The following is a 26,829-nucleotide window of genomic DNA, read 5'->3' on the forward strand; positions in this document are numbered from 1 at the left end:
AATAACAGTTTCTTCTACTGAATTAAATTGCATTGCAGAAACAAAATGGTAGTAGAATAGAATAATACGATATTCAGACTTATAGAAAGTATCAAGCTGAGAGAAAAAGGAACGTCGATCATTGCCGATGACATCAGTAGTGACGTTATTGAGTTGCTAAGAATTAATTAGTACATTGAACCGAATTAATTTTGATTTATTCTACTGTTACTGCCATTACTTATTGTTACTTTGGTATTATTTTCTAATTAAAGACTATGGCAAAGATAAGATGGTCAGATTATTATGCGAAATGAAAAAACAAATTTGTTGTTTGAATATGCGAAACGAAGAACGTAATGAGACCTTCCGCTTTTCCTTTAATTACTTTATTTAATTATTCAACAATGTATATTTTTAGCAGCACCGTTACAAGAGTTTATACAAAAATGTAGTTAAATATTATCAATCTTATTTACTGGTTTTTTGTCCACCATTAATTCTTCGTTTAGGGGGCGTTTTTCGTCGAAACAATTAGGCCGCTTAACAGGTGTTAAGTTTGTATGTTTTATTGTTCTACAAAATTGTCTTCTGACTCACAGTCATCCAATGGACTCTTGATTCCTGAAATTCTAGTTTTTCAACGAACCACTTTTCTTATTCATTGTTATTGATTCTTCTTTTCCTTTACAGTTTTCGACATTTCATTCCATATTCGTGATGCCGTGAAGTTCTGTTTGTCGGAAGCTTTCTTGATCGGAATAATAATTTTGTTATTTCAAAGATTGTTGACTGTAAGCTATCCTCGATTTGTTCGTTTTAATATCATCGGTTGTGAGACACAAAATATATTCCCTAAAAGCATGCGTGTTGTAGACATATGGTCTATATTCGTATTAAAAATATTTTATAAAAGTAAAAAGTGAAATAAAATATTTCTTCGTGAGTATTTGTGTTCTTTTTAGTTTTTAATTACATTGACGTAGATATTACAAGGTAGTGACACGTAAATACATTACGATCGGAAGTACATTATTTGTAGTATGGTAATTTGTATTCCAAGTTATAGATATTGGAAACATTTCTTCATCTATATCATTTGATAATTGATTTAACATAAGTTAAACGTGCATGGTCTATCAACGACAAGTTACGAAAAATGTAAATATGCCACGTTAGCCTAGATGCACATGAGCCGTGTGTTGTCGTTGCGTTTATATGTTGTGCCTTGTCTTGCAATTGAAAACAACGAAGACAAACAAGACCGGCGATCCCGTGTCTGCCTTAGTTGATTTCAATCCCAAAACAAGAAAAGACATAGAAACGCAAAGGCAACACACGGCTCATGTGCATCTTGACTTATAGTCATAGCCCTGCATGAAAACAATCCCAGGAGAAAAAGAATACGCGAGACAAATACATATTTTCTATACGATACATGGAGTGAAATAGCAAATTTGTTTACTTTTGTTTATCGTTACTTCGGTTGCACTATTGATCGCATAAAAATAATGAAAATGTTTATTAATCGTAATAAGCATAGAATTTTGAACTATATTTATAGTTATAGTATACGTATCACAGCACAAAGAAATAATGTTTTCATCAGCTTGATGTCAGTCTATTTAATTAGTTATTGACCACAATTATTCATTGAAATATAGCTTGTTTTTGCCGTGCATATATAAATAATACGATATTTTTGCAGCGCACGATTACTTTTTTTTATAGAATGCTCTGATGATAAGATAAAATAACTCATTATAGAATAGAGCTAATAGTCTTCCGATATCGGCCGATTGATAAATAAATTATTCTCTATATTTTCTAATCCATATAAATTGGTTTGTCAATTATTTCACCTCATACAGTAACTTTTGGATCAGAGTGAGACAAATGCATAAATGTACTAAATTACCAGACATATGTATATCAAATAAAAAATGGAATATACTGTTATAGTAAAATAAGATCAATCATTTTTCTTGCAATCTCTTATTATTAAACTCGAAAGAAGAGATAGGAGGATGTTGGAACGAATGCAATATAATTAAAAAAAATGTATTTGTCATCTTCCTTTATTTTTAAACTCTATAGAAACAACCCGTTACAACATAGAATAAGCAACTATATTATCGAAGAAATTATTCAAATATTGCATTAATGTGCAGTTTGTCAAAAGTTTATTATTACTTTTGGAAATATATCGCACATTTTTCTGATGAATGTATTTATAAGGTTATGCAATCTAGAATGACGTTGCAAGTTGTGATTCGTAAAAAACACGTAATTTGAAAGTTAAACATTGTTATATATTTTATAGAAAAATAGTTGGTATATAAAATTCTAAGCAGAGTTCCACTAGAGTTATAAATGTTTAAGCATAATCATTTAGTAAAACGATCATAAAAATATATCTGTAAATCACAATTACATAATTCATAATGACGAAAATAATACTGTATTATCAAACTGGACGTCTTGGTTAAGAGTTATTAATCTTCTTCTTAATGAAGGGAGGATAAGGAAGCATAACGATCGATTCATTTAATTTTATTTATGTGCTGTTTTCACAATTTACTGTATGCGTATTAAATGTAATGTTTTCCCCCAACCCGCGATATTTATAATTCTTCTTATATGTGTTTTTAATACTTTGATTGTATCATACAAGGACAATCGCTCTTGAGTCATTTCCATTGCTGTTTCAAGTTTTCTGCCAATTTATCCATAAATTCGAATGTTTCTAAGTAGTCAGATCTGGTGACATTATCAATGCCTTTAATACAAATTGCAAGATCTTTTGTCATGAAACCTGCCTCAATGGTAGTAATACAGACTGCCTCTAAAGTCTCTGCAAATTTCTTAAGTTTGTCATTGTTGTCCAATTTCGCTCGGTGAAGCAAACCTCTTGTCCATGCAAATATCGAGGCAATTGGATTAGTCGAAGTCAACTTTTTTTGTTGATACTGACGGTAATGCCTAGTGACTGTACCATGAGCAGCTTCTGCTTCCACAGTACGTCCATCTGGACAAATTAAAACTGAAGTCATCATACCCAAGGATCCAAATCCTTGTGCCACAGAATCAGACTGAACATCCCCATCATAATTTTTACAAGACCATACAAAACCACCCTCTGATTTGACTGCATATGCTACCATATCATCTATTAATCGATGCTCATACCAAATCTTCTTTGCTTCAAATTGTGCTTTATATTCTTGCTCATATATTTCTTGGAAAATATCTTTAAATCTGCCATCATATTTTTTAAGAATTGTGTTCTTTGTTGAAAGATACAAAGGATAATTTCTTGATAGAGCAAATTTAAAGGAACTATGAGCAAAGTCACGAATGCTTTCATCTGTATTATACTGAGCTTGCGCAATACCAGGTCCTTTGAAAGAATGTACTGTGAACTTTATATTTTCTCCAGTGTCTCCAGTCCATTGAATTTCAAGTTTACCTGGTCCAGGTACTAAAAAGTCTGTAGCTTTATATTGATCAGCATGAGCATGCCTACCAATAATAATTGGTTGCTTCCAAGTATTTACCAAGCGAGGAATGTTTTTACAAATAATAGCTTCACGGAAAACTGTACCACCTAAAATATTTCTAATAGTACCATTGGGGCTTTTCCACATTTGTTTCAAATTAAATTCTTCTACTCTTTTCTCATCGGGTGTAATAGTAGCACATTTTATTCCTACATTATATTTCTTAATAGCTTCTGCACACTCTACTGTTACATTGTCATTGGTCTTATCTCGATTTTCAATACCCAAGTCATATGTGTGCAATTCAATATCTAAAAATGGTAAAATTAATTGGTTTCTAATAGCATCCCAAATGACGCGTGTCATTTCATCTCCCAAAACTTCAACAACAGGTCCAACCTAAAATAATTTGCAATAAGGATACAGAAAGAAAATATAAAAATTATTTTGATATAAGACTTATTCATTTTTATTTATCTATTAAAAATAATTCTCTTCATAACATGGATAATATATTTATCATTGACTTAAGTATTATTAATTAAAATTCATATACACGTATAGTATGTATATATGCTACACAACAAAGTCTGTGACATTACGCTACTGATTGCTTACCTGTATTTTGACCATAGCTGCGGATGAAACACTAAATGCCCTAACAAGAGAGTGTCTCAACTGATCGTGAGACAGACAAACTTTCAATGGCGGTATCAACGATGAAGCAACGTTGTTACTAACCAATTCGATATTAGCGACACTCTTTATAAAATTTGCTCTGAGGAGACGGTGGGGTGAAAACATGATAGCCTTACCCACGTTACCTACTTTCGTGTTTGTACTATTCTTTTTTATTCTATACGTTCACAAAATCTTTTTTATCCAATATCTCTATGACGGATTTAATTACGTCCGTAGTTTTACTTATCGCAAATATTTGTTAACTTTGTCAAAAAAATTTATCGTGACACATATATAAATATCACGTATTAAACTTTCACAATTTCTATAAACGTTTTTTCTATCTTGTGTATCTTACACCGTATTACAAAATGCTAATGAAATCGACGTTAGATACATGTATAAGGACGTTTAAATCGGTAATTTCTCTTTAATGATAAACTGTAAATGCTAGCTTCCCTTATCTATAAAAATTTTATATAACCTTTGGAGTTTGTACCGTGGTGGTAAACAATGCTACGCACGAAAATTTACGCATGGTAGCCATATATTTTCGGCAAACACATTTGTAAATAGAATATTACATATTCACAAAATAAAATTTGTACCGAAGAAGTAAGAGTTCTACCATTCTGTGAAATCATATTTTGTTTAAGTATTGAACAAACCAAGTCCATATAAGCTTACGAAATTAATTTAAATTTAACTGTACAAAGATGTACAGTTCTTCTACGATTACTATCAATTACATCCAAAGAATGAGAATGCATTAAACGATTGCCAACAACTTCTTTCACGTCCTTCGAATTTGCATTTCGTAGGTATACATGTAAATCTCGATTAATGCAAGGCCAATGTAAGCAAAGCATATGAACATCACATATACATAATTCCATTTCACAGGTTCGTATGCATACATAAATAATTACAAACACATATTCAGTTAATTTGATAAAAGAAAATTTTGCGAATAATTAGTATGAATGAAGCTTCTAACAAAACTTGGAAGTATCGATTATCATTTTTCTAAGCTAATCACATCTACTTTATCTTAGATGCTTGTTAAGTTGCGTGAAATTGATGAATTCCCTTCTTCGAACTCTTTGAAGTTCGAACATTTCGAACACACAGTACACAGTACGACAATAATTTCCGATTTGTATGACGGCGATTGTAAACGATAAGTCAGCTTTTCAAGCGCCAAGAATGAAGTGGTCAAACGACACGTTTCATGTAAAACAGCCTTTAAATATCGAATTTCTATTGGTCGTTGAATATTAAATAATTATTTTTAGTGTACATAAATCGACAAGTTATTTTTTAAATCAACTTCAGAAATAATGTCTCAAAATAATGTTTTAATCTTTTACCTGCAATTATATGTTTTATAACATAATAAATAATAATCTGAAGTAACTTCTACAATTCATATGCGACAAAAGAAACGTGATTGGTCGCGCTCAAGAGATAACGTTGCGAAAACTATAGGAAGGCCGATCCGAAATCAGCTACGTTTAATCGCGGTGATTTCTAAATTTGTTAAGTGTACTAAGCCGAATATGTTAGTTTTATATCGATAGTGTCAAATTTAAAGTTGAAAGCGTTACGCAAATGCAATATACGAGGAGTATAGATTTTGTTCGTTTCTCGACGTATTGTGGAATAGTGAAATTCATGATGTCTAACTCGCAGCAGTATTCGTGATTCATGCGCATGGAGTGTATCGTGAATGGTATATCGTGTACCGAGTATCTAATCGAGTAGGATGGAAACTCGAGTTTTCACGAACCGAATCACACTATGCCTCGAAAGACGCTGAAAACGTACCGACGATCACGTTAACGTGTTCAAGGCCAACGAATATTCGTGTACGCTCTTTTTCCCCCGAAATCTGACAGAATTCGGTTTGTTGACAGGTGCGCGATATTTTCTTTCCCGTTTTGTTTTTCTCTCTCGTTTCACCTTCGTTCAATCCCCTTATCTGTTTTTCTTTCGTGTTCGTTTCCCTTCGCCCTTTCAACCCTTAAGCGCCTTATCCCCCATTTTCATCTGCCGGGCAAAAAAGAGAGCACCTCTTTACCCTCGCCGCCCCTCTTCCCTTGTATTCGTTCGTTCGCTCTGTCGCTCATATTTTTCGATACTCTGTCTATCTCTTTCTCCGAGCCTCTCGTTTTCTCTCCCCCTCTTTCGAGCATCGCGTATTTTTCTTTCTTTTATTAAATGTACACGATAACAAGACAATTTTCGGTTCCCCTGCATATCGTAAACGTGGATGAGTGAACGTATTTTCGTGCGGTGGCCGATCATCATCGGCCGTTCTGCCTCCTACGTGAACGTGAATGCTCCCTACATTTAACTGGTGTCAATGTACACACGGTGTAACGTTATCGTAGCATCGGTGGCCAGAAAGCATTTTTAAAAGGGATCTTCCGTTCAACTAGAAAATTCGACATGATGAAGAGCAGTGCTATGCTTAAGAAAGAAAGTAAGATGCGCATACGTGCTTTTCCGGTGAGTACTCGCTTGTCGTTTGCCTTTATTTTTTTAGCCTTGTTTCGTTTGGACCACTGAAATTCTATTTCTTTCTCGCCCGTTTCTTTTCTTCGTTCAACCTACAAACTCATAGATATACTTTTCAACTTAAATTTACATACACACATATATGCATGCACACATTACACATGTGTGTAATATATGTATATATATTTTTTTATAACCTGTTCTTTTAAATTATATGCCAATTGAAAAATTGAGCATATTTCTATTTGTCTTAATTACTTATAGAAGCACATCGTTTTTGTTACATGATTCTCTATCTTAAATCTAAATTTGATATTTTGACACCTATAAATGTATATAGGAATATATCATTTAGATGTTATTTACAATTAAAGTGTTTTGTTTTTTCATATTTTAAGGGTCATTTTCAATATTATTGTGTTCTGCTACATGTTTGAACGTATCGGCAGGAATCAGATTGGTAAATTATAGTTGCTATAGTGGCATAAAAGAGAAGCAATGAAACATAAATATGGCAATGTTATAATGTTTAACGATGAATTTCAGTCTGTCCTGTCATTAAAGTTTGGAATTTAAACTGTAATTGTTAGCCACTAAATTTGTAATTATAAAATTATTCGTATTAAGTTGCATGTTAAATAATAATACACCATTAAATTAAATGAAAATTATCTTTAATATTTCAACTATCAAAGGAAACATTTTTGTATTATTTGTTTACTTTAATTATTTAAGTTATTAAAGTATATGTGACATGTAATTAATGTTTGTTATCAATAATTCTTTTTCCTTCATATAATAAGATAAGATATTATACAATATATATATCTGTAAAGTGATAAAACAATGGTCTTTAAATATTTTTGTTACTGTAGTATTATAATTTTATTGAGCACAAAGCCAATATGAATAAAACTTGTACAAAAAAAGAAGAATTTATGATTCAGCATCACAATTAACAAAACATTAAAAGAAAAGCAGTACAACTAATAAGAACAACTTGAATACCCTTCTAATGAATGATATTATTAAGGTTTCAATATTCATATATTTAGCAATTACAGTTGTATTAATTATCTTAACAAAACCACTTTCTTAATTTTTTTTTGTTAATTTGCTTTTCTAATTTCAATATAAGCCTCTTAATTCTTAAAAATTGCTTACCTATATTCATAATAATATATTTTAACATTACATTTCTTCTTTTTTTTTAGACTAATATGGATGAAAAGTATGTGGAAAATATTTGGGCTTTACTAAAAAATGCAATACAAGAAATTCAGAAAAAAAATAATTCCGGCCTTAGTTTTGAAGAACTTTATCGTAATGCTTATACTATGGTTCTTCACAAGTATGGAGAACGTTTATATACAGGTTTAAAGGAAGTTGTAACACATCATCTTGAAAATAAAGTACGAGAAGACGTATTAAGATCACTCCACAATAATTTTCTTCAAACATTGAATCAAGCTTGGAATGATCATCAGACGTCAATGGTGATGATTAGAGATATTTTGATGTATATGGATAGAGTGTATGTTCTGCAAAATGATGTAGACACTGTGTATAACTTGGGTCTTATCATATTTAGAGATCAGGTGATTCTTTACAAATTAATAACAATAACAGGTCAAAATCCATTTTTCAAATAAATGTGCAATAATTTGTTTCATTATTCTTAGGTGGTCAGGTATGGTTGCGTAAGAGACCATTTAAGAGAAACATTATTAGGTATGGTAGTAAGAGAAAGAAGAGGAGAAGTAGTAGATCGCATTGCGATAAAAAATGCCTGCCAAATGTTAATGTTACTTGGTATTAACAGTCGTCAAGTTTATGAAGAAGATTTTGAAAGGCCTTTTTTACAACAAAGTGCAGAATTTTATAAAGTAAGAAAATCTTTTGCATATGTTTTCTATACCTATTTTTTGCAAATTTTTTTTTAAACTATTTTGTTTTGCACTCCTTACAGATGGAATCTCAGAAATTTTTGGCAGAGAATAGTGCATCCGTATATATAAAAAAAGTTGAAACTAGAATCTGTGAAGAATCTGAAAGAGCAAAACATTATTTAGATGAGTCTACTGAACCACGAATAGTAGAAGTTGTAGAAGAGGAATTAATTAAAATTCATATGAAAACTATTGTTGAGGTATATAGTGTGCTACTTAATACTTTATATTTTGTATATTTTTTAGCCTTCTTAAATTAGTTATATTTTTTTCTTACTTATAGATGGAAAACAGCGGTGTGGTACACATGCTCAAAAATCAGAAAACCGAAGATCTTGGTTGTATGTACAAATTATTTTCACGAGTTTCGGACGGTTTGCGTACAGTATGCGATTGTGTCTCACAATTTCTCAAAGAACAAGGACGTGCCATGATTCAGGAAGAACATGAATCGACAACAAACGCTGTTCTTTTCATTCAGAATTTGTTGGATTTAAAAGATCGTTTTGATCATTTTCTTCATTACTCGTTTAATAACGATAAAAATTATAAACAAATGATAGCTTCTGATTTTGAATACTTTCTCAATTTAAATACAAAAAGTCCAGAATACCTTTCACTCTTCATCGACGACAAGCTGAAAAAGGGTGTTAAAGGGGTTAGTTCAGTTAATTGTATTTCTATAAATATATACTTAACGGTAGGTAGTACCATGAAATGTTATTTAATATTTTGTATCATATAAAGAATCGTGCATTTGAAAAACAAATTTGTTTTTAATGCTTCAGATTTAATAGGTAGTACTTGTATGATAATTTACATTCAAGAAAAGCGTTCATTAATGTCTTTTAGATGACAGAGCAGGAAATTGAAGGTATCCTGGACAAAACCATGGTTCTGTTTCGATTTCTCCAAGAAAAAGACGTATTTGAACGATACTATAAGCAGCACTTAGCCAAACGTCTTCTTTTAAATAAATCCGTCTCCGATGACAGCGAGAAAAATATGATATCTAAACTTAAGGTAGAAGTTTGTTTTTGTTATTAACCGTTTGAGTCCGTGAGATGACTACAGTCATCGCTGCATGTACTCTTCAAAAAGAGGTTGCGCAGTTTTTTAGTTAGAATTTTTTTTATATGATTGTGCACATAAAGTTTAAATTCCGTCCAGCTGTGTTTACAGTAAGAGATTTAAATCTGTACTTAAAAGGTTAATTATTCAAATTAAAGCTGACTTATTGATGCTTATACTTAAACTACGTATTGATGATTGTTTTTTTAATTACATTATAGACTGAATGTGGGTGTCAGTTCACATCGAAATTGGAGGGAATGTTCAAAGACATAACAGTCAGCAATACTATTATGGATGAATTTAAAGATCATGTCCTTACATCCAATGTAAGTTTTATATTCAATATATTTAGAGTAATTTCTGATGGTTAGACAGGTCTGCTACTTTCTTTTTGTATTATAGACAAATCTACACGGTGTGGACATAAGTGTAAGAGTTTTGACAACAGGTTTCTGGCCGACGCAATCTGCGACTCCTAAGTGTAGCATGCCATCAGCTCCGCGGGATGCTTTCGATGCTTTTCGGCGTTTCTATCTCGCTAAACACAGCGGTCGACAGTTGACGTTGCAACCACAATTAGGTCCGTCAAATATCATTATCTATTTTTCTGTTGTTATTTGTCATTTTTATTATATATATTTTTTAGGTTCTGCGGACTTGAATGCCGTGTTTCACGGACCACGAAGAGAAGAAATCAGTTGCGGTGGTTTAGATACACCTTCGTCTTCGAGTTCCATTGGTAATGGAAGTGGTAGCACTAACGGTAATCTATTAAGTCAGCGTAATAGCAGTTGCGGAAACACTAGGAAACACATAATACAAGTATCAACTTATCAAATGTGCGTCTTAATGCTGTTTAACAAGAGAGACAAATTAACGTATGAGGTTAGTTTAAAGTCAATTCTGTAAATCGATGCGGCTTGTATTGGAATTTCGATGTTTCACAATACAATCTATGAAACGTTGTGTAGGAAATTCAAGGTGAAACCGATATTCCAGAGAGAGACTTGGTTAGAGCGTTACAATCTCTCGCAATGGGTAAAGCTACACAGAGAGTATTACTAAAGCATCCTCGTACAAAGGAAATAGAACCTTCACATTATTTCTGTGTCAATGACAGTTTTACCAGTAAATTACACAGGTACCACGATTGTATTAAAATAATATTACCAGAATTAATCGCTTCGCGATAACCGAATTTATTTGAACCTATTCGATATCACATTGTAAATTGCATATAATTTTACAAAGAGTGAAGATTCAAACAGTGGCGGCGAAAGGCGAATCAGAACCAGAAAGAAGAGAAACACGTAACAAAGTCGATGAAGATAGAAAGCATGAGATAGAAGCTGCTATCGTTCGTATTATGAAAGATCGGAAACGCATGCCTGTATGTAACACTACTATTCTTATGTTTGTGGTTATTTATGTGCTTAACCTGTTCCAATTTTACTTTTTACGTCTTTTTCAGCACAATGTACTTGTAACAGAAGTAACGGAGCAATTAAGAGGACGTTTTTTGCCTTCTCCCGTAATAATTAAAAAACGTATCGAAGGTTTAATCGAACGTGAATATTTGGCACGCACGCCAGAAGATAGGTGTGTGTAACAATTATTATTATTATTATTTTTTATCCTTTTAATTAGTATTTGCATTTATCATAATATAAAATTTTAACTTACTATTCATTTCGTTAATTTCGATTGCAGAAAAGTGTACACGTATGTTGCTTAATGCTCGAATTCAAATGTTGGATCTGTACAAACATGTAAGTATTTTGTAATAATACATATTTCTTTCAACGTATTTCAATGTTTCATTATACTTAGCCGATTAATTTGTATCGTTACATCATTAGTTTTCATTAATTAGAAATTGTTATCGTCTTTATTATTGTTTCACAAAGATAATTAAGATTACCGCGATTGGGGCATTCCACATCACAGTCCGTACATCTCTAAAAGAATATCGATTCTACATTCCATTAATTATTGATAGTACTTTGTAATAATACACTTCTATTTTACATTTTAGGTTTTGATAAAATATCACAATTAAATAATCTTTCGCGTTGAATAAACTTATTACATGTGCTACGTATTATACACATTATTATTAGACAAGATTTTTTATTTGGCTCAAAACCTAAAATTTAAAATGGAAACCAATGAAAAAAAAAATTAATTATGTTACAAAATGAATTGGTGTTTAAACGATGTTGATTGCCTCAAAATTTAAAGAAAACGATTAGATATATTTTACAATTGACCAGTTTGGTGGAAAAGGTTGACGTATTAATCGAGAACCGTAAACTTTATACTCTCAAGTTTAAAACGAAGATTTATGAATATGTTCTGTAATATTTATGACATCCTCTTCCCTGAATTCACTTCATTGTATTTCAGTCATAAGCGGTTAAATTGACTGAAATTTGCGATAACACCGGCTATAATAGAATATTGCGATTTAAATTCAATAGTGTTTAATTAAACAGATGTTTCTTAATGATAAATGAAAAATAAGATACGATTGCTAAACACGATCTACACATCGTTCTTATTACAATTAAGGAATTTTTCTACACTTGTAAAACTGTGATTATCTACTATCATATACAAACCACCTGGATGTACCATGAACTTCGCTAAAATATTGGTGTTATACCATGACTTTATTTACGTTTATGGTTATCTATTATGTGTGTACATAAGCAGTGTGAATGTATATCTAAGAATATATTTGCCTCATTTTCAGTGTTCGATGTTTTATTTTAAACATTGTCCATGTCCTTATACAAACTTGCTATGCTCCTTTTTCCAAATTTTTATCTGCACAAGACTGAAGTTGATTGAGTTCTATATGTTATAATTTAATTATACAAGTCAGAATTCAAATCAATAAAAATACTAATGAGTAAAAGTTTTGGTACATTCTTCGTAACTTCCACCTCTTCCACCTAGCTTATGTTATTTCATTACAATCCAAAATTAATTCAGTTCTTCATTAAATCATAGAATATTTATTGTAGTATGCCAAAAGTGGAATCTACGTATCTGTAACAGATGTGGAGTTTATTGGTGGAATTAAAAAAAGTGCGCGTATGAGCTTATATAAAAATGAAGAACTTAATAAAGGAATGCGAAGTTATGATTGAAAATCGTATTATATTATAGGCTCGAGTGTCGAAAGATGAATAGCACGTGAAATGCATCATATTTTTATTTTGATTTATATCTTTATTTATTAATATAGAGTTTTAATATTTAAACAAAAGGTTTTACCTTTTCTTACACAAACTGAATAAAAAATAAAACCCTGTAAAAGCAATCCTTAGTTTGAACACGTTTTAAATACAAGACGTCATGATAATTCTGCTCTACCTTTCCTGTACCATTTTTTAACGATTTTTAGAAAATAAAGTCTATTAATAGTCATATATGTGCATCAAAATAATGGTTTAGTAAGGTAAGTTTAACAACTTGATTTATACTTAATTTTTTGCTGAGGAAATTAAAAATTGTGCAATTGCTATTATAATATTATTATGTCGCTATAATACTCTAGAATTTACATTTTAATTATTCTGTGCTGCAATACTTTGTATGACACGACAAAATTAATAAGGATGCTAACATAATTTCTTAATATTTAATATATTAACGTTACATCAGAAACAGAAAATTACATATATGTAAAGTAGTACCATCAATTATAATTGTATGTGAGATTACTAAGTTACAAATTAATATTGTTTAGGGGATTACCGAGTTTTATATATTATTTAGGAGATTACTGAGTTAGAAATTAATATTGTACATTAAAAGGTGAAATCAAGTTTTCAATATAACACTATAGAAACATGTAATTATCAGAATTAACATCAAAATGCGATTATAATATCAACTTGATTTCCAATAATCACACAAATTTATGTACATTCATGACGATTGTTTAATGTTTACAGGCTTGATTGATATGTATCGACAAAATTAAAGTTGCAAGAATGTATTTCCGCTATCAGATGTAAATGCAACGTTTTAAAATGGTTACTGCTTCACTGTAGCAAAAAGAAAAGAATAGACGATACTCTTCAAGCCTTTAAAAATCGTACAGAACGTGATCACGTAACGGTTGCAAATACGAATTGTATACAATATTATACAGTTAGTTTATCATAATTTACTTTGCTCTGACAAGTTCATTAATCCACTTTATAAACATTACAATTTGCACGTATTCATATCATTGTTGGTAGTTAACCAATACTGTACACATGTATCTCAACTTGTTTTCATGTAACAGATAAGTTATGTTGGCTTGAATTAAATTAGCTGTCGGGCGGCAGGCATCATGGTGAGTAGAGCCACTCATGGTTATTCATTAGAAGAAGATGACTCTCGCCTTTTTTCTGCATGCTTTTTTGTGAATTCCTCTGCATTCTTTAAAAATTTTTTCCTATCCTTTAGAAATTCTTCTGCAAGATCTGCTCTTAATGGATGTTCTGGTTCTGGATCATTCACTAATGCTATCAAAGCTTGTACAACTACAAATAAACCAAGCAAGTTATGCTTTTCAACTTAACAACAACATGAATTTAAATATAAGTTTACCTTGATCTGCCTTTGTAGCTGGTTTCCAATTTTCAGCACTTACAATCGGCAAGCATACTTGTCCTTTTTCATCCACATTAGGATGATATATTTTTGTTTTGAAGTTTATTCTTGGGGGTTTAAATGGATATTCTGCAGGAAAATTTATTTCAATACGAAATGCCCCTTTATTATATGGTGGGTTATCCTGAAATGTTTCGAACAAAGACAATTGAAATTCAAAATTTAATAAAAATATTGTGTCATATGTATTTACAATTTGTATTATAGTGTACGATATATTTTTAAGAATTATTTATACAACCGTTTGAATATCTTCAAACTCAAAGTGTTATATATTATTGTATACATTTATAATTATCTCTATAAGCAAGATTAGGTTAGGTTAAGTCGCTAGACCTAAATGATTATACCAAAACATACCGGCAGTATAAGGCCTTGCCAAGTAAGAATATTCGATTCGTCTACTTGGATATTTGTAAAATGTTTCATCAACGTCGCTCTTATATCACAGAGTTCCTAAAAATGGAAAATAGTTATCATCCGAAAGTATCATTAAAATGTGATGATAATGAGAACAATTTCAGCATAAGTAAACAAATGTATTTCGATAATTTTAAAAGAATCATAGATGTCCGTAATAAGATTGAAAATCGAAAAATATTCAGGAATAATAATAGAAATATTAACGTTCTATATCACGATCGAAAACCTTGGTATCATCAGAAGTAGGGATGTCATGGAAATTCTGTTAATTGACCTACACGACAAACGTGCCATAATTTTCGATGATATTTTATATCAGTTTTTTACACATCGAATTTTATACACAATCACTCCTACTGACAGAAACTTCGAATTACCTTTTGCAATCTTTTTATAGCTGCCATTTTGAAAATAAATTCCACTAAAACTAGCAAAACTTGTCAAGCTCTTTAGAGATGGCTTGCAACTATGTTCTGTCCCCGAAAATTCCCCAGTGTTCCGTACGAAAAATTGTTCAGAAACGAAATTTTATAAATATTTGTTAATCGTATTTCGTATTACAATACTACTTTTGTATCGATGCGAATATAGATATTTACTGTCGATTATGTGAATAGAATCGTTATCCCATTTATTCGTCCAGTTGTATGAAACACGCGCATGCAGTTGCATTACACATATATACTCTGTACACTGCTATGTACGATTAAAGTTTAGCTAAGAATTATCTATAAACACAATAATTGCAGTTAAAAGAAAATAGGATTTAAAAGATTTAAAATTTCAGGTACTTTAAACAATAAATTAGATCGCGTTTTGTAATTTTAAGTTAAATAAACAATTCATGGTTTATTCCGTGTCAACTAACTTAAAATGTTTTCGTTGGTAAATTCTTATCTAACACGATTATCTACTTTTCTTAAACATTCTGTATTTCCGATTCATGAACGTAAAATATGAATGTTTTATGACTTTCATTCTTATTACAGGCATCGAATCAGTGTAGCTAGATTTGGCATAATTAAGTGCATCAACGACGACACTAGTAACGACGAACTTCCTTAGCGTCTAACGAAGACATGCGGTAGATCATGTTCAGCATGTCTAGTGTTACCGTCGATGCACCCAATTATGCCAAATCTGACCACACTGTATCGAATTCTTCGAATAAAAAGTTGCGAATGTATTAGTTTATATAAATCTGTTTGCAAACAAGAAGCTAAGAGTTAATGCGACGAAGAAGTGACATTTGTATATAAAAATTTCCCCACCATGTCGAAAGAAAATATTAATTTACCTAAAGCTCCAAAAGAGTTATGTTTCATGGAACTTGAATTCATTCAGGTAGATTGCTATTGTTATAAGCATCAAACTATAGAAATAGCACATAAAAAGTTTTTGAGAATTTGATGGTTTGTGATTTTCAGAAAAATTTCAATGTTGATACCTTCCTCCAAGAGCACAGAAAAAGTTCAAAATTGGAAACAATGCGAGATGATTTGGGAATATATTTAAAATTATTGAGATCTGCCATGATTGATTTGATCAACAGAGATTACATAGATTTTGTAAACTTGTCAAGTAATTTGATTGGCCTAGACACAGCTATCAATGACCTGCAAACACCATTAGGTCAATTAAGAGAAGAAGTAATGGTAAATTAAAGAAGAGACTCTTAGATAGCTAAATATCTATGCATAATGCTTTAACTGTATTTCATCTCTTTTATGGCAGCAAGTACGGCAGACGTTAGACGACGAGATTGCCGCAGTTTCTAATAATATAAATGAGAAGAAAAAAATCAGAGAATACAAACAGAGTCTGTTTAGTTTGCAACATATTTATAAATCATTGAATAAGCTATCATCTGTGTTATCTCTAAATGCATTCCTTGAAAGCCCCACTAAAATAGATATTTTAGAACAAGCTGCTGCAGAACTTAATCTGTTACAGTTTCACATGTCCAGGTGTAAATTAGATATTATGAATGATAAAAAGAAGGTATGCACATGTGTAATAAACTAAATAGTTAATTTGTTTCCATTGTTATTAAAAGAAAAATAATTTTACAATAGGAAGGCGATCAACTTGAGCAATCTTACATGATGCATCTTAATGAATTTTTCTTAGCATGTATACAAGAAAAAAATTCAGCTCTGTTAATTCGTTGTTTGAGAATTTATGTTATACTTGACAAAATAAGGAATGCAGAGAATTTAGTACGAAAAGAAGTTGTTGGTCCATTGGTCCACAACGTGATCAATGTTGAAAATATGCAAATTGACTTACTTGGTCTGCAGAGTATCTATAATAGATTGTTAAATATTTTGAGTGTAGAACTCAAACAACTTTTATGTATTACACTACATCCTAATAGGTATAGATTTCATTTTCTTGAATATCTCGTATAAAATTAAATTTTATGGATTATTATATGTAAATCCTATTTAATCTTTGTTTTAGACTTTCTGTAAATGGTTTTAATTTCTTAGTAAACAGTTTTTGGATCGATGTGGAAGAGAAAATTGAGCAATACATAAAATGTATTTTTGCTCCAGGAGATCCAATATTATTTCACTCGGTAAATAAATAAAAAGAAGCAAATAAAAAGAATTATTTTGTAATGTTTCATCATTTCAGAGATACGTAGCGACTTTGGAGTTTTTAGAAAAATTAGAAACTGAATGTGTCACGCCTGATTCTTTGATTGCATTGAAAGAGAACAAACAGTATAAGAACTTTCTAAAGAAATGGAATTTACCAGTATATTTTCAAATACGATTTCAAGAAATAGCTAGTGTCGTTGAGTCGACTTTAACAAAACCGATATCGCCAACATCCATAAAAGAAACTTTGGATTCTCTTACTCAAAATGAATTTTCTCTTCATGCAACGCACGTTGTGTGGAACAATCTGCAAAGAATTTGGGCTGATGATATATACCTTTATCAGCTCTTTCATCAGTAAGCATTAAAATTAATGATGAAAACAGTAACTTTAAAAAGAAATAGTAAAATATCATAAATTATCACTACCAACTTATATCTTTAGGTTCTGGAAATTTGGTCTCCAGATATGTGCCAGATATCAAACGTGGTCTCAAACAGCGCTCAAAGAAGTATTAATATGAAATCTTTTTCAAATTATGTATTATATTCAAATAATAGATTCTAACTACATGTTTTATGCAAAGGTATGGTCGATGGAAAGTGATGTCGGTAATTTGAGCAAAGCAGAACATTCCACAAAACTTAATTTCTTAGTATGTTTATATAAGGATATAGAGAAAATTATAAAAATGCTTCCTTTCCTTCTGGAAACTGCTCGAAAGAAACTTAAACAACAAACTCCAAGAGTATTAAAATTATTAGAAGGTAAGAACATTAGATATTAGTATTATCATTGTTTAAACTTATTTGTTCGTTTTTCCGTAGATTCTCTCGACGAAACTACAGAAAATTTAAGAACACTTTTGCCATGGGTCTCTGAAGAAATTGTGAATGAACTTTTGAGACAATGTGTAACTCATTTAAAACAAGTCAGTGACATTCCAAGATTATTTAGACGAACGAAGAGAGACGTACCAACAAAACCATGCGCCTATGTCAAGAATGCGCTTGCTTTCCTTATTAACTTTCATTCAAATTACAAGAAAGTTATACCAGATAATGTTAATTGCTGGTTGGAATTAGCTTTCTCTTCACTGACTGAACAGTAAGAAAAAAAAAAACAGTAAAGAGTCGTAACAGAAACTATTTGTATTTGTTAATATTTTCATTGTTATTTTATAATAAATTTATATTTTGTATATATTATTATTAGTTATCTAGCTTCCGTGACAGACGTATTGACTTCGGTACAAAAAACTGAGGAGAGTTTAAGGAGATTGAAAAAAATACGTGACAAATCCACGGGTTCCTTTTCTTCTGAAGTTCAAGGAATTAGCGACGATGAAAAAATACGCATTCAACTGCAAGTTGATGTACAAGCTTATGTGAACATGGTAAAGTTTATTATCAAATCGTTTATTTTCTCTTACATAAAATTTGTTACATGTTTCAGATTAGTGAAATCGAGATTTCAACTTCAAATGTCCGCTATATAGAAGAACTATTACATGCTGCTGAAACATCAACAAGGAGGTAATGTTCTTTTCAATTGCTCCCTTTTATTTTCAAAGAAGCGAAAACATTTCTTCTTCTTCTTCGAGATTACCTATTTATTGTTTCTAGGTGTACATAAGGTTTAATGACAATACTTTTTATATAATATCCATAATAAAAAAATTAACATATTTTACGTATGTCTAATGTTCAATATTTTTGGCGATTTTATGCAATTTCAACGATCAAGTATCGAAATAAAAATTTACTTAATATGTTTACTACTGCGCCTTCGTCGAGTCTCTTTTCTATATGTCGTGCTGTTTTTCAAATTTTTAAAGTTTTGTTTTTGTCCATAAATTAAACGAACAGAGAATGAAGTGATACTTGGTGAGAAATTCAAATAACGTTGAAATGGTAAGTGTAGAATTTAAGGCCATGTCGGATAAGGATCCTAAACTGTGTCTCAAACAAAAAATCTCGATAGTTTATTTTCCCATTGCTTTTTAATAAATCATCGAAATTCTCCTGTTTAAGATTTACGATTTTAGACCCGCTAACGGTATTCAGAGATACCGACGAAAATACTCATCTGACATAGACCTCAGACGGAAATCAAAATAGTCAATAGAACGTCTATAGTATATGTAGACTTGGCAACGAACGTGTTAACGGTTAAATTAATGTATTATTTACATACGTATATTTATATTATACAAGTTGCGCTTACATTTTATTTGCGCATTGGTAAAATATGGAATTCTTTTACATGTTAGTCCTGATCCCAAAAATCACTTTGTGGTAATTCGATAGTAGTAATCGTGTCTTCATGAGGATAAAGTGGGTGCCACCAATCTAAAACTTGGCAATTAACAACACTATTTAAAATCACTTGATTCGTTAACGAGCTGGCAATATTTGATGTTCCAAAACCAAGTTGTAATCGATGTTCCTTGAAACCTGGCATCAAAGTCATTGTCACTGATTGTAAAATTAAGCCAATTACCAGTGGCAACATACTGTATTTTAAACAAATTACCTATAAATTTCACAACAATATAAACAATGACATTTCATAGTAATATACTCTGTCTTATAAAATGATAAATACCCTAAGTACTTTACAATCCTCTTCTGGATTTGCAGTTACATCTTCCAATATTTCAAGAAAATCTGTTGTTTTACCCTTAGGTTTTTCTTTTAATGTGTTTCTACTAGAGTTTGGTACTTGTTTTAATTTGAAATAAAAATACCATCGCAATTTTCCTTCCTAACAGAAATCGCAATATTTAAATGATTGATTTTAGTGTAAGATATTATCATTCATGCTTTTATATTGCTTACTTTGTGCCACATGCTACAACATTTTCTTTTTACAAGGGAATGTGGCTCATCTTGTTGCAAGTAGAATGCATCATTAACTTTTCTGTTCAACACAAAATAAGTGTAATGTAATGTTCTGATAACACAAGCACGTAATCCATGCATGTGAACCATGCAATGCGGTTGAAGACGTTCGGGTAAACCAGGTATAAACCTATAATAACTGTAATCACGTTTTCTTTATTATTATCGTACTAATATGCAAGAAGATAAATATTATTTATATAAAATGATAACTTACGACTTATATAAATGAAACCAAAATTTGCCTGTTGTTGTGACATAATAAGAACTTCTACATATTCGAGCAAACTTTCCTACTGCCTCTGGATTAATATATTCAGATATAATAAACCACACATCCAATGGATAGTCTATACCTACTAAATGTTTTAAAAATATAATCCAATTTTTATTGTTATAATTTCACTAATCTCAATTTTATAAGTTTCATTTCATCTATGTCTTACCTTCTGTTTCTTCTTCTGTATGTGCCTCAGATATTCTTGATTTCCTATTTCTTCTTTCATTTATTAGCACATCTACACAATTTCAGAAAAATTTGAGGAAAAAAACGAAAATAAAAAATATTTTCAAAATAATCTACCTTTGCTGTTCTTCTTAGATTTATCCATATCAAACAGATCAACTGCATAATTTTCATTCATTTTATTTAACAGCTCTTCGTTTTGCGTTGTGCCTTTCAGCTTCACTGTAAAATAAATAAAAATGATTCCTCAAAAAATACAGAGGTGAAATAAATGTATTTTGTCGAATGAATGTCACGCAGCGCAAGATCTATTGAAATGTGTTGATAAAAGAAAGAAGAAATAACCTTCGGAAGAGACATTCATTGCAGCCTTTTTGAACCTTGCATGAGTTCGCGACGTATTTGCAAAATCGTCGATGGTAACATCTGTCGTAGAAATATAAAACATATCATTATTCGAGAAATGTACTATTTTTAGGTGATATCATGATTGTAAAATGACAATTAACCTCTAATCAAACTGCTATTTTCGTTCTCCGTGTTTGTCTTTCTGCTTGATTTTTTTCGTAATATCGGCATGTCGTTGCGCGTTACGTTATTATATCTAAGAATTCATCAGGTACTTGTTACAACAAAATAAAACATAAAATTTACAAATATTTACACTACAAATAGGCCGCCACACTGTTAACCACTCGTCATTCTGCTTTGCAGTCGATAACACATTCGCAATATCGCGTACCTAGGCATAAGTATTGCATACAACGTGATTCACATTGTGCCGGGTTGCATTTTCTGTCTTTTCAACATTGATAGACACTGTTGATAACTGAAAGAACGAGATAAAATTACGTAAATTTGTACTGATTGGCTTGAAGTATGTTGCATTGATAAGACATGTCAATTTTTCAAATATAGTCGATTATTTTAGAGCACATGCGTTTGAGTTGGTAGGTTAACATAAACTTTGTATTTTTTGAATGTTACGAAAGAAGGAAATGATATTATTTTATAGAGCAATTTAATTCATGTTGAATATTAAAATGTATTGTAGAATTTCACATCCAAATGAGTCTTTCCGCTGAAGAAGAGAAACGCATCTTTGGTTTTTTGCAGCAACGAAATTATTGCTTAAGATGTTGTTTTCGTTTCATTGGTTGGCATTCACCAGAGTGTTTTCAGAATCCTTTTAAATTTGTAAATAGTGTAAGTTACAATTATGATTTTTTTTTATTTTTATTTTTGTGACAAAATATAATTTCCACAGTTAGGATATATTGCTGCGGAAAATACTTCTTCTAGCGATGAAAAGCCTTGTCCAGCTTGCTTGGGGATTCTTCAAAAACGAATGCAAGAATCGGTTATTCAAAAAGTAAGTTAAAATGTTTGATGTGTAGCATATATACACCATGACAATAAGATAACACACTGATCAAGTTTCAAATATCATTTTTATCATTGCAATATATTGTTTCAAAAATTAGCAAATCTTATATTTATACAGTGTGTTATACTTTTATTGCAAAAGTATAAGTTTGTAATAATTTTATAAATAGATTCAAACAGAAGTGGAAAAACAAAATTATGACAGCGAGACATTTATATCTGCATTAACAATACCTACATGTGTGAGCCTTAGAGAACGCTTATTACACATGCAGTGCAGCCTTGAACTTGGTCTTTCAGAAAATACATTGATCAGCCTCAAAGCAAAAATACAAAGTATTAAAGATATTTGGAAATTAGTAGTTATCCCTAAAGTAGAACAGGCTATTAAAAAGAAAGTGGATGTAACAACACCTTCTGCTTTCCTCATTGAAATCATCTTAACATATAAATATAATGAGAAAGAATGTGAAGTCTTGTGAGTCAAAAACATTTGTGTTTTCATTTAAAATAGACAGCACTATTAATGGCATTTCTTTTTGCTGTAGATTAAGCAAGTATAAAGGGACAAAAAATGTGGTAAACAAACGAAAAAGAAAGTTTAATGATACTAGATTTAGTAAAAAATGTATAGAAACTTTAATGACCAATATAACAGATGAAGAATTTACTCAATATTTTAAGGATTTCTCGTTTGAAACAACTGCAAGCGCTGATGTAGAAAATATTGTGTGTTCGCATTCAAGTATATTTGTAGGAGGTAATGTATCATATTGGAAATATAAAGATAATATAAATTATATATATCCCATATTATAAATTTAGGTCGATACAACAAACTATCCAGAGAACTTAGTCAGACACCATGGTTTATAAATGGTGAAAAAAAGATGCAAACATCTGTTCAAGATATACTGTGCAATCCTATTGCTGAAGCTATAGGAGCTCAATGTAAGTTAAGTATTTAATGCAAGAAACAATTTCGTTTAAAATATAATTTTGGTTTTATGTACATGCAGCTATTAAATTTTTATCGTCTGGACGCGAAGATGTGGACGTTAGAAATATACACTCTGGAAGACCATTCGCGGTTGAATTAATAAATCCTCGAATTTCTAGAATAACGGAAAAGGCATTATCAGATCTAGTCCATAAAATTAATCACTCTTCCCAACAAGTACAAATCGCATCAAATTTAAAAGTTTTATCTAGACTTGATTTGAAAACACTAAAGGAAGGTGAAAATGTTAAAACAAAATTTTATCGAGCACTTTGCATCTGTCGTAATATTCCCAAGGACGTTGTACCCCTTGAAAAATTGAATAATCTAAAACTAGTAAAGATAGTACAAAAGACACCAGTTAGAGTCTTACATAGACGACCTCTTAGTCCGAGAATACGTTTAATATATGAAATGAGAGCTCGCTGGGCAAAGCCTCAAGAGTTAAAGACATTATTAAACACCACAAACGAAGACGCCAGTGTGTTTTTTGTATTAGATATTAAAACACAAGCTGGAACGTACGTGAAAGAATTTGTGCACGGCGATTTTGGACGGACCAAGCCAAGTTTATGTGACATTCTTAATGCCGACGTTGACATTGTCGCATTGGATGTGACAGGTATTAATTTAAATTGGCCATAACAGTTGTTTCAATATATTGAATATTGTTGTATGTAATTATAAAGAATGTAAATTAAGTATACTTGTTGAAATTTATTAAAATATATTTTCAGCCCAATTAAGTCTTAAATTCTGTTGGTTTGTCTCTTCTAAAAGAGAAAGTTTTCTTTTCTTGACAAAAACCATCGACGCGTGTGTTGCGTTTCGCGTTCTGAGATACAAGTCAAAAGGGTGCAGCTGTGGCCTTTCCTTGGCTTGTTTAGACAAAGTATAAAACCGATTGGGTCTGAGGGTACGGGACGAATTTTTCGTCACTGACCTTTTCAATCTGGATGTTTCATTCAAACTATGCAGACGTGCCTTCCAAGTGTTTCAAATAATATTAAAGCTTAGTTAAAAGTAATATCGATCAAATTGTTTTTTATTCCACCATTTTATTTCCAATAAATTCAATTACAGAAATGAAAAAATTAGTTGTGTAAAATATGATATTTATAAAATATTTTTCGTCTAAAAATTTTACAATTAACAGTTATCTCAATGAAACTAAATATTTTCTATCAATGTACTTCCTTGTATTTCAATATCCAATAATGTTTCTTAACAGCAGCCATAGAAATTCTTTCTGAACTTTTTCGTTTAATTAACTGCAATTAAAATATATATTATGATTTACACGAACAAAAAAATGCATTAAAAACAGAAGTAACGTAGGTACAAGAAAAAATTACCTTTGATATAAGATCTCTTGCTCCAGGTGTAATCTGTTCTGGCCATTTAATATTTATAGTTTTTATTTTTAAATATGTTTCTTGTTGCGAGTCGCTAAGAAAAGGTGGTGAACCAACCAAGAATTCGTAACAAAGAATACCCAAACACCAATGATCAACATATATATCATAGGTTTGACCTGTTACCATTTCTGGTGGTAAATAATCCAGTGTTCCGCACAATGTATTTCTCCTGTAGTCATGTATATTCTTAATAGTGTTTCTTTTATGTCTTTTCTGAGCCTATTAAATAAAGTAATTTTTAATATACTCACTTGGACGATGGCGCATGAACAGACCAGCCGAAATCTGCTAATTTTATATCACCGGTAGATGTAAGTAACAAATTTTCTGGTTTTATATCTCTGTGAATCACATTATTGCTATGGCAATATTCTAACGCGTCCGCAACTTGGTAAGTATATTTTGCAGACCTAATAAACAAAACAATAGTTTATTAAAAACGAATATGTTCATTAGATTATAAATTATTCTGGGAGAACGTACAAATGTTCATTGAATCTCTCATAAGGTTGACGTTTTAATTCTTTATACAATTCTCCTCCAGCTGCAAATTCTAATACAAGATAAATACGTTTGTGGTCATGGAAGTATGTCAGCATTTGAAGAATATGGGGATGCCTGAAAATAATATATTATGTATATTGGAACAAAACTAAAACAAACAAATATAGTTACTTTAAATGTGTTTGAATTTCAATTTCACGCATTGCTTGCTTTTCCACACGTCCCTTTACTAACTCCACTTTATACAAAGTTTTCAAAGCAACCATATACTGTGTGGTTTTCTCCCTTGCCAAGTATACCCGGCCAAATTTACCACGACCCAAAGGTGCACCAATTTCAAAATCATCTAGGCTCCATTGATATCTACAAAATGTTATTATTTTTTAATAATGTAGTAGAATATTCAGCAGTTTCTATAATAATGAAAACGATAAGTTCCATGTACCTTGAACCTCTAGCTGCAATGTGATCTTCCATTTTACACAAAGTATTAAACACAATATCCTTATATTCCTGTGGAACATTGGAAGAAAGTTTAAATGTTTCATTTTGCATCATAGTTAATTGCACCCTAAAAAATTTTCTTTTTTAGTAACCAGTCTACTGTATATTTTGCTTTATATGTATTTACACATGTCTTATATTTCTCATTTACACAAATGTAAGAGAACCTCGTTTTATGTATAATATGCTTCACGTACTTTAAAATACCTTAGAATTATAGTTGTCTTACGCTGAGTAACTTTTAAAATGTAAACAAGTAATTAGTCGTTATTACACATTCGACGGACTTCAATACTTCATTTCCCACACTTTAACTGACATTATTTTTAATTCAAATCTTTAAACATAATCTAACGATTGAAGCGACATCTGCTAATGTAAATCACATTCGGTTTTCAATAGAGGGTTTAAGGCAGTATTCAAATGACGGCGATACTAGTAACAATGAACTTCCCTAGCGCTTAACGGAGTGGTGGGGAAAATTGACATATCTTACCGCACAAACAACGAAACAACTTCAGTTCCCAGTTCAGATTCATTTGTGACCATGTGTACTAGAATTCAAAGGTTATTTATTGTTATTCATTGTTATTCATTGTTGTAATTGTTTTTGAATAAAATTTATTGTTAAAAATACATAAACTCTCTGCACCGAACGATCACGAAATATATACGTGTGCTCGTGGATTAATTCCACCAACGAAGAGAGCCACACTAGGTTTAGTACATATGTATATTAAAGCTTTGTATAACGTAAATCTATGGCAATAAATGATATAATTTTAAAGAATTCTATGTGTTCTCATCATTTTTACCTTTCTTTTCCTTTCCTCATTATTCCCTTAGCTATAAGATACATGCCACCTCTTCGCAAGGCCGCCAGCATTTTGGAAATGTTCCAAGCACTTTGAAAATCCGGATGGTAAAACGCCCAAGTTTGTCGTGGAATAGTTTATCATTTTCAACAATAGATGGCGCTTATTTTCCGACCTCAAACCCTCTGGTGCTAAAACGCCCAAGTTTGTCGTGGAATAGTTCGTACTTTTCAACGATAGATGGCGGTTTTTTATCAACCTCATGCCCTCTGGTGCTAAAAAGCCCAAGGTTGTCGAAATTTCCATCTAGCGTGGACGATACGAATTATTCCACGACAAACTTGGACGTTTTAGCATCAGAGGGCTTGAGGTCGATAAATAAGCGCCATCTAGCGTTGGAAGTAACGAACTATTCCACGACAAACT

At 31.2% G+C, this 26,829-nt stretch overlaps 7 protein-coding genes across 20 annotated transcripts; 3 read left to right on the plus strand and 4 right to left on the minus strand.

Moving 5' to 3' along the window:
* Positions 1-2,041: 2,041 nt before the first annotated feature.
* Positions 2,042-5,008, minus strand: Idh (isocitrate dehydrogenase [NADP] cytoplasmic). Its single transcript, XM_076778201.1, has 2 exons — positions 4,098-5,008; positions 2,042-3,878 (listed from the first exon to the last, which is right to left on the minus strand). Exons 1-2 carry the CDS (start codon positions 4,281-4,283, stop codon positions 2,670-2,672), a joined length of 1,395 nt encoding a protein of 464 aa, XP_076634316.1. The 5' UTR covers positions 4,284-5,008; the 3' UTR covers positions 2,042-2,669.
* Positions 5,009-5,621: 613 nt separating this feature from the next.
* Positions 5,622-13,031, plus strand: Cul3 (cullin 3). 5 transcript variants are annotated; one of them, XM_076778194.1, is made up of 14 exons: positions 5,622-6,671; positions 7,895-8,278; positions 8,363-8,566; positions 8,650-8,829; positions 8,913-9,329; positions 9,482-9,652; positions 9,922-10,029; positions 10,106-10,283; positions 10,350-10,588; positions 10,675-10,844; positions 10,955-11,093; positions 11,175-11,302; positions 11,414-11,472; positions 12,719-13,031. In XM_076778194.1, exons 1-13 carry the CDS (start codon positions 6,612-6,614, stop codon positions 11,436-11,438), a joined length of 2,403 nt encoding a protein of 800 aa, XP_076634309.1. In that variant the 5' UTR covers positions 5,622-6,611; the 3' UTR covers positions 11,439-11,472; positions 12,719-13,031. The 5 variants fall into 5 exon arrangements, with proteins under 5 accessions (XP_076634309.1, XP_076634311.1, XP_076634308.1 ...); XM_076778196.1 differs by lacking the exon at positions 12,719-13,031 and adding an exon at positions 11,739-12,462; XM_076778193.1 differs by having other exon boundaries at positions 5,623-6,671; positions 12,733-13,031.
* On the minus strand, positions 11,802-15,670 carry Ubc10 (ubiquitin conjugating enzyme 10). 2 transcript variants are annotated; one of them, XM_076778211.1, is made up of 4 exons: positions 15,178-15,670; positions 14,738-14,833; positions 14,315-14,501; positions 11,802-14,247 (listed from the first exon to the last, which is right to left on the minus strand). In XM_076778211.1, the coding sequence occupies exons 1-4, from the start codon at positions 15,202-15,204 to the stop codon at positions 14,078-14,080; spliced, it is 480 nt and encodes a 159-aa protein (XP_076634326.1). In that variant the 5' UTR covers positions 15,205-15,670; the 3' UTR covers positions 11,802-14,077. The 2 variants fall into 2 exon arrangements, with proteins under 2 accessions (XP_076634326.1, XP_076634327.1); XM_076778212.1 differs by lacking the exon at positions 15,178-15,670 and adding an exon at positions 15,005-15,133.
* Positions 15,671-15,835: 165 nt separating this feature from the next.
* On the plus strand, positions 15,836-22,118 carry Cog2 (conserved oligomeric Golgi complex subunit 2). 3 transcript variants are annotated; one of them, XM_076778200.1, is made up of 12 exons: positions 15,836-16,144; positions 16,228-16,455; positions 16,535-16,801; positions 16,876-17,177; positions 17,264-17,381; positions 17,441-17,763; positions 17,852-17,918; positions 17,994-18,174; positions 18,235-18,514; positions 18,623-18,803; positions 18,863-18,942; positions 22,044-22,118. In XM_076778200.1, exons 1-12 carry the CDS (start codon positions 16,073-16,075, stop codon positions 22,045-22,047), a joined length of 2,103 nt encoding a protein of 700 aa, XP_076634315.1. In that variant the 5' UTR covers positions 15,836-16,072; the 3' UTR covers positions 22,048-22,118. The 3 variants fall into 3 exon arrangements, with proteins under 3 accessions (XP_076634315.1, XP_076634313.1, XP_076634314.1); XM_076778198.1 differs by lacking the exon at positions 22,044-22,118 and adding an exon at positions 19,474-19,578; XM_076778199.1 differs by lacking the exon at positions 22,044-22,118 and adding an exon at positions 19,033-19,099.
* On the minus strand, positions 19,676-21,541 carry Fsd (transmembrane protein fates-shifted). 4 transcript variants are annotated; one of them, XM_076778203.1, is made up of 9 exons: positions 21,519-21,541; positions 21,286-21,380; positions 21,122-21,202; positions 20,894-20,998; positions 20,757-20,828; positions 20,528-20,666; positions 20,248-20,449; positions 20,015-20,173; positions 19,676-19,942 (listed from the first exon to the last, which is right to left on the minus strand). In XM_076778203.1, the coding sequence occupies exons 1-9, from the start codon at positions 21,524-21,526 to the stop codon at positions 19,676-19,678; spliced, it is 1,128 nt and encodes a 375-aa protein (XP_076634318.1). In that variant the 5' UTR covers positions 21,527-21,541. The 4 variants fall into 4 exon arrangements, with proteins under 4 accessions (XP_076634318.1, XP_076634317.1, XP_076634319.1 ...); XM_076778202.1 differs by having other exon boundaries at positions 20,528-20,669; XM_076778205.1 differs by having other exon boundaries at positions 19,724-19,863; positions 20,528-20,669.
* Positions 22,119-22,124: 6 nt separating the features above from the next.
* Positions 22,125-23,807, plus strand: Pus10 (Pseudouridine synthase 10). Its single transcript, XM_076778701.1, has 5 exons — positions 22,125-22,148; positions 22,333-22,640; positions 22,711-22,922; positions 22,988-23,113; positions 23,182-23,807. The coding sequence occupies exons 1-5, from the start codon at positions 22,125-22,127 to the stop codon at positions 23,805-23,807; spliced, it is 1,296 nt and encodes a 431-aa protein (XP_076634816.1).
* Positions 23,808-24,060: 253 nt separating this feature from the next.
* Positions 24,061-26,516, minus strand: Aurb (aurora kinase B). Of its 4 annotated transcripts, XM_076778206.1 has the most exons (8): positions 26,404-26,516; positions 26,085-26,142; positions 25,530-25,655; positions 25,256-25,447; positions 25,064-25,198; positions 24,832-24,990; positions 24,518-24,749; positions 24,061-24,433 (listed from the first exon to the last, which is right to left on the minus strand). In XM_076778206.1, exons 2-8 carry the CDS (start codon positions 26,135-26,137, stop codon positions 24,347-24,349), a joined length of 984 nt encoding a protein of 327 aa, XP_076634321.1. In that variant the 5' UTR covers positions 26,138-26,142; positions 26,404-26,516; the 3' UTR covers positions 24,061-24,346. The 4 variants fall into 4 exon arrangements, with proteins under 4 accessions (XP_076634321.1, XP_076634325.1, XP_076634323.1 ...); XM_076778210.1 differs by lacking the exon at positions 26,404-26,516 and having other exon boundaries at positions 25,530-25,597; positions 26,085-26,132; XM_076778208.1 differs by lacking the exons at positions 26,085-26,142; positions 26,404-26,516 and adding an exon at positions 25,796-25,952.
* Between the last annotated feature and the right edge of the window lie 313 nt (positions 26,517-26,829).

The sequence above is a fragment of the Colletes latitarsis genome, chromosome 11, assembly GCF_051014445.1.
Source record: "Colletes latitarsis isolate SP2378_abdomen chromosome 11, iyColLati1, whole genome shotgun sequence".
NCBI lineage: Eukaryota > Metazoa > Arthropoda > Insecta > Hymenoptera > Colletidae > Colletes > Colletes latitarsis.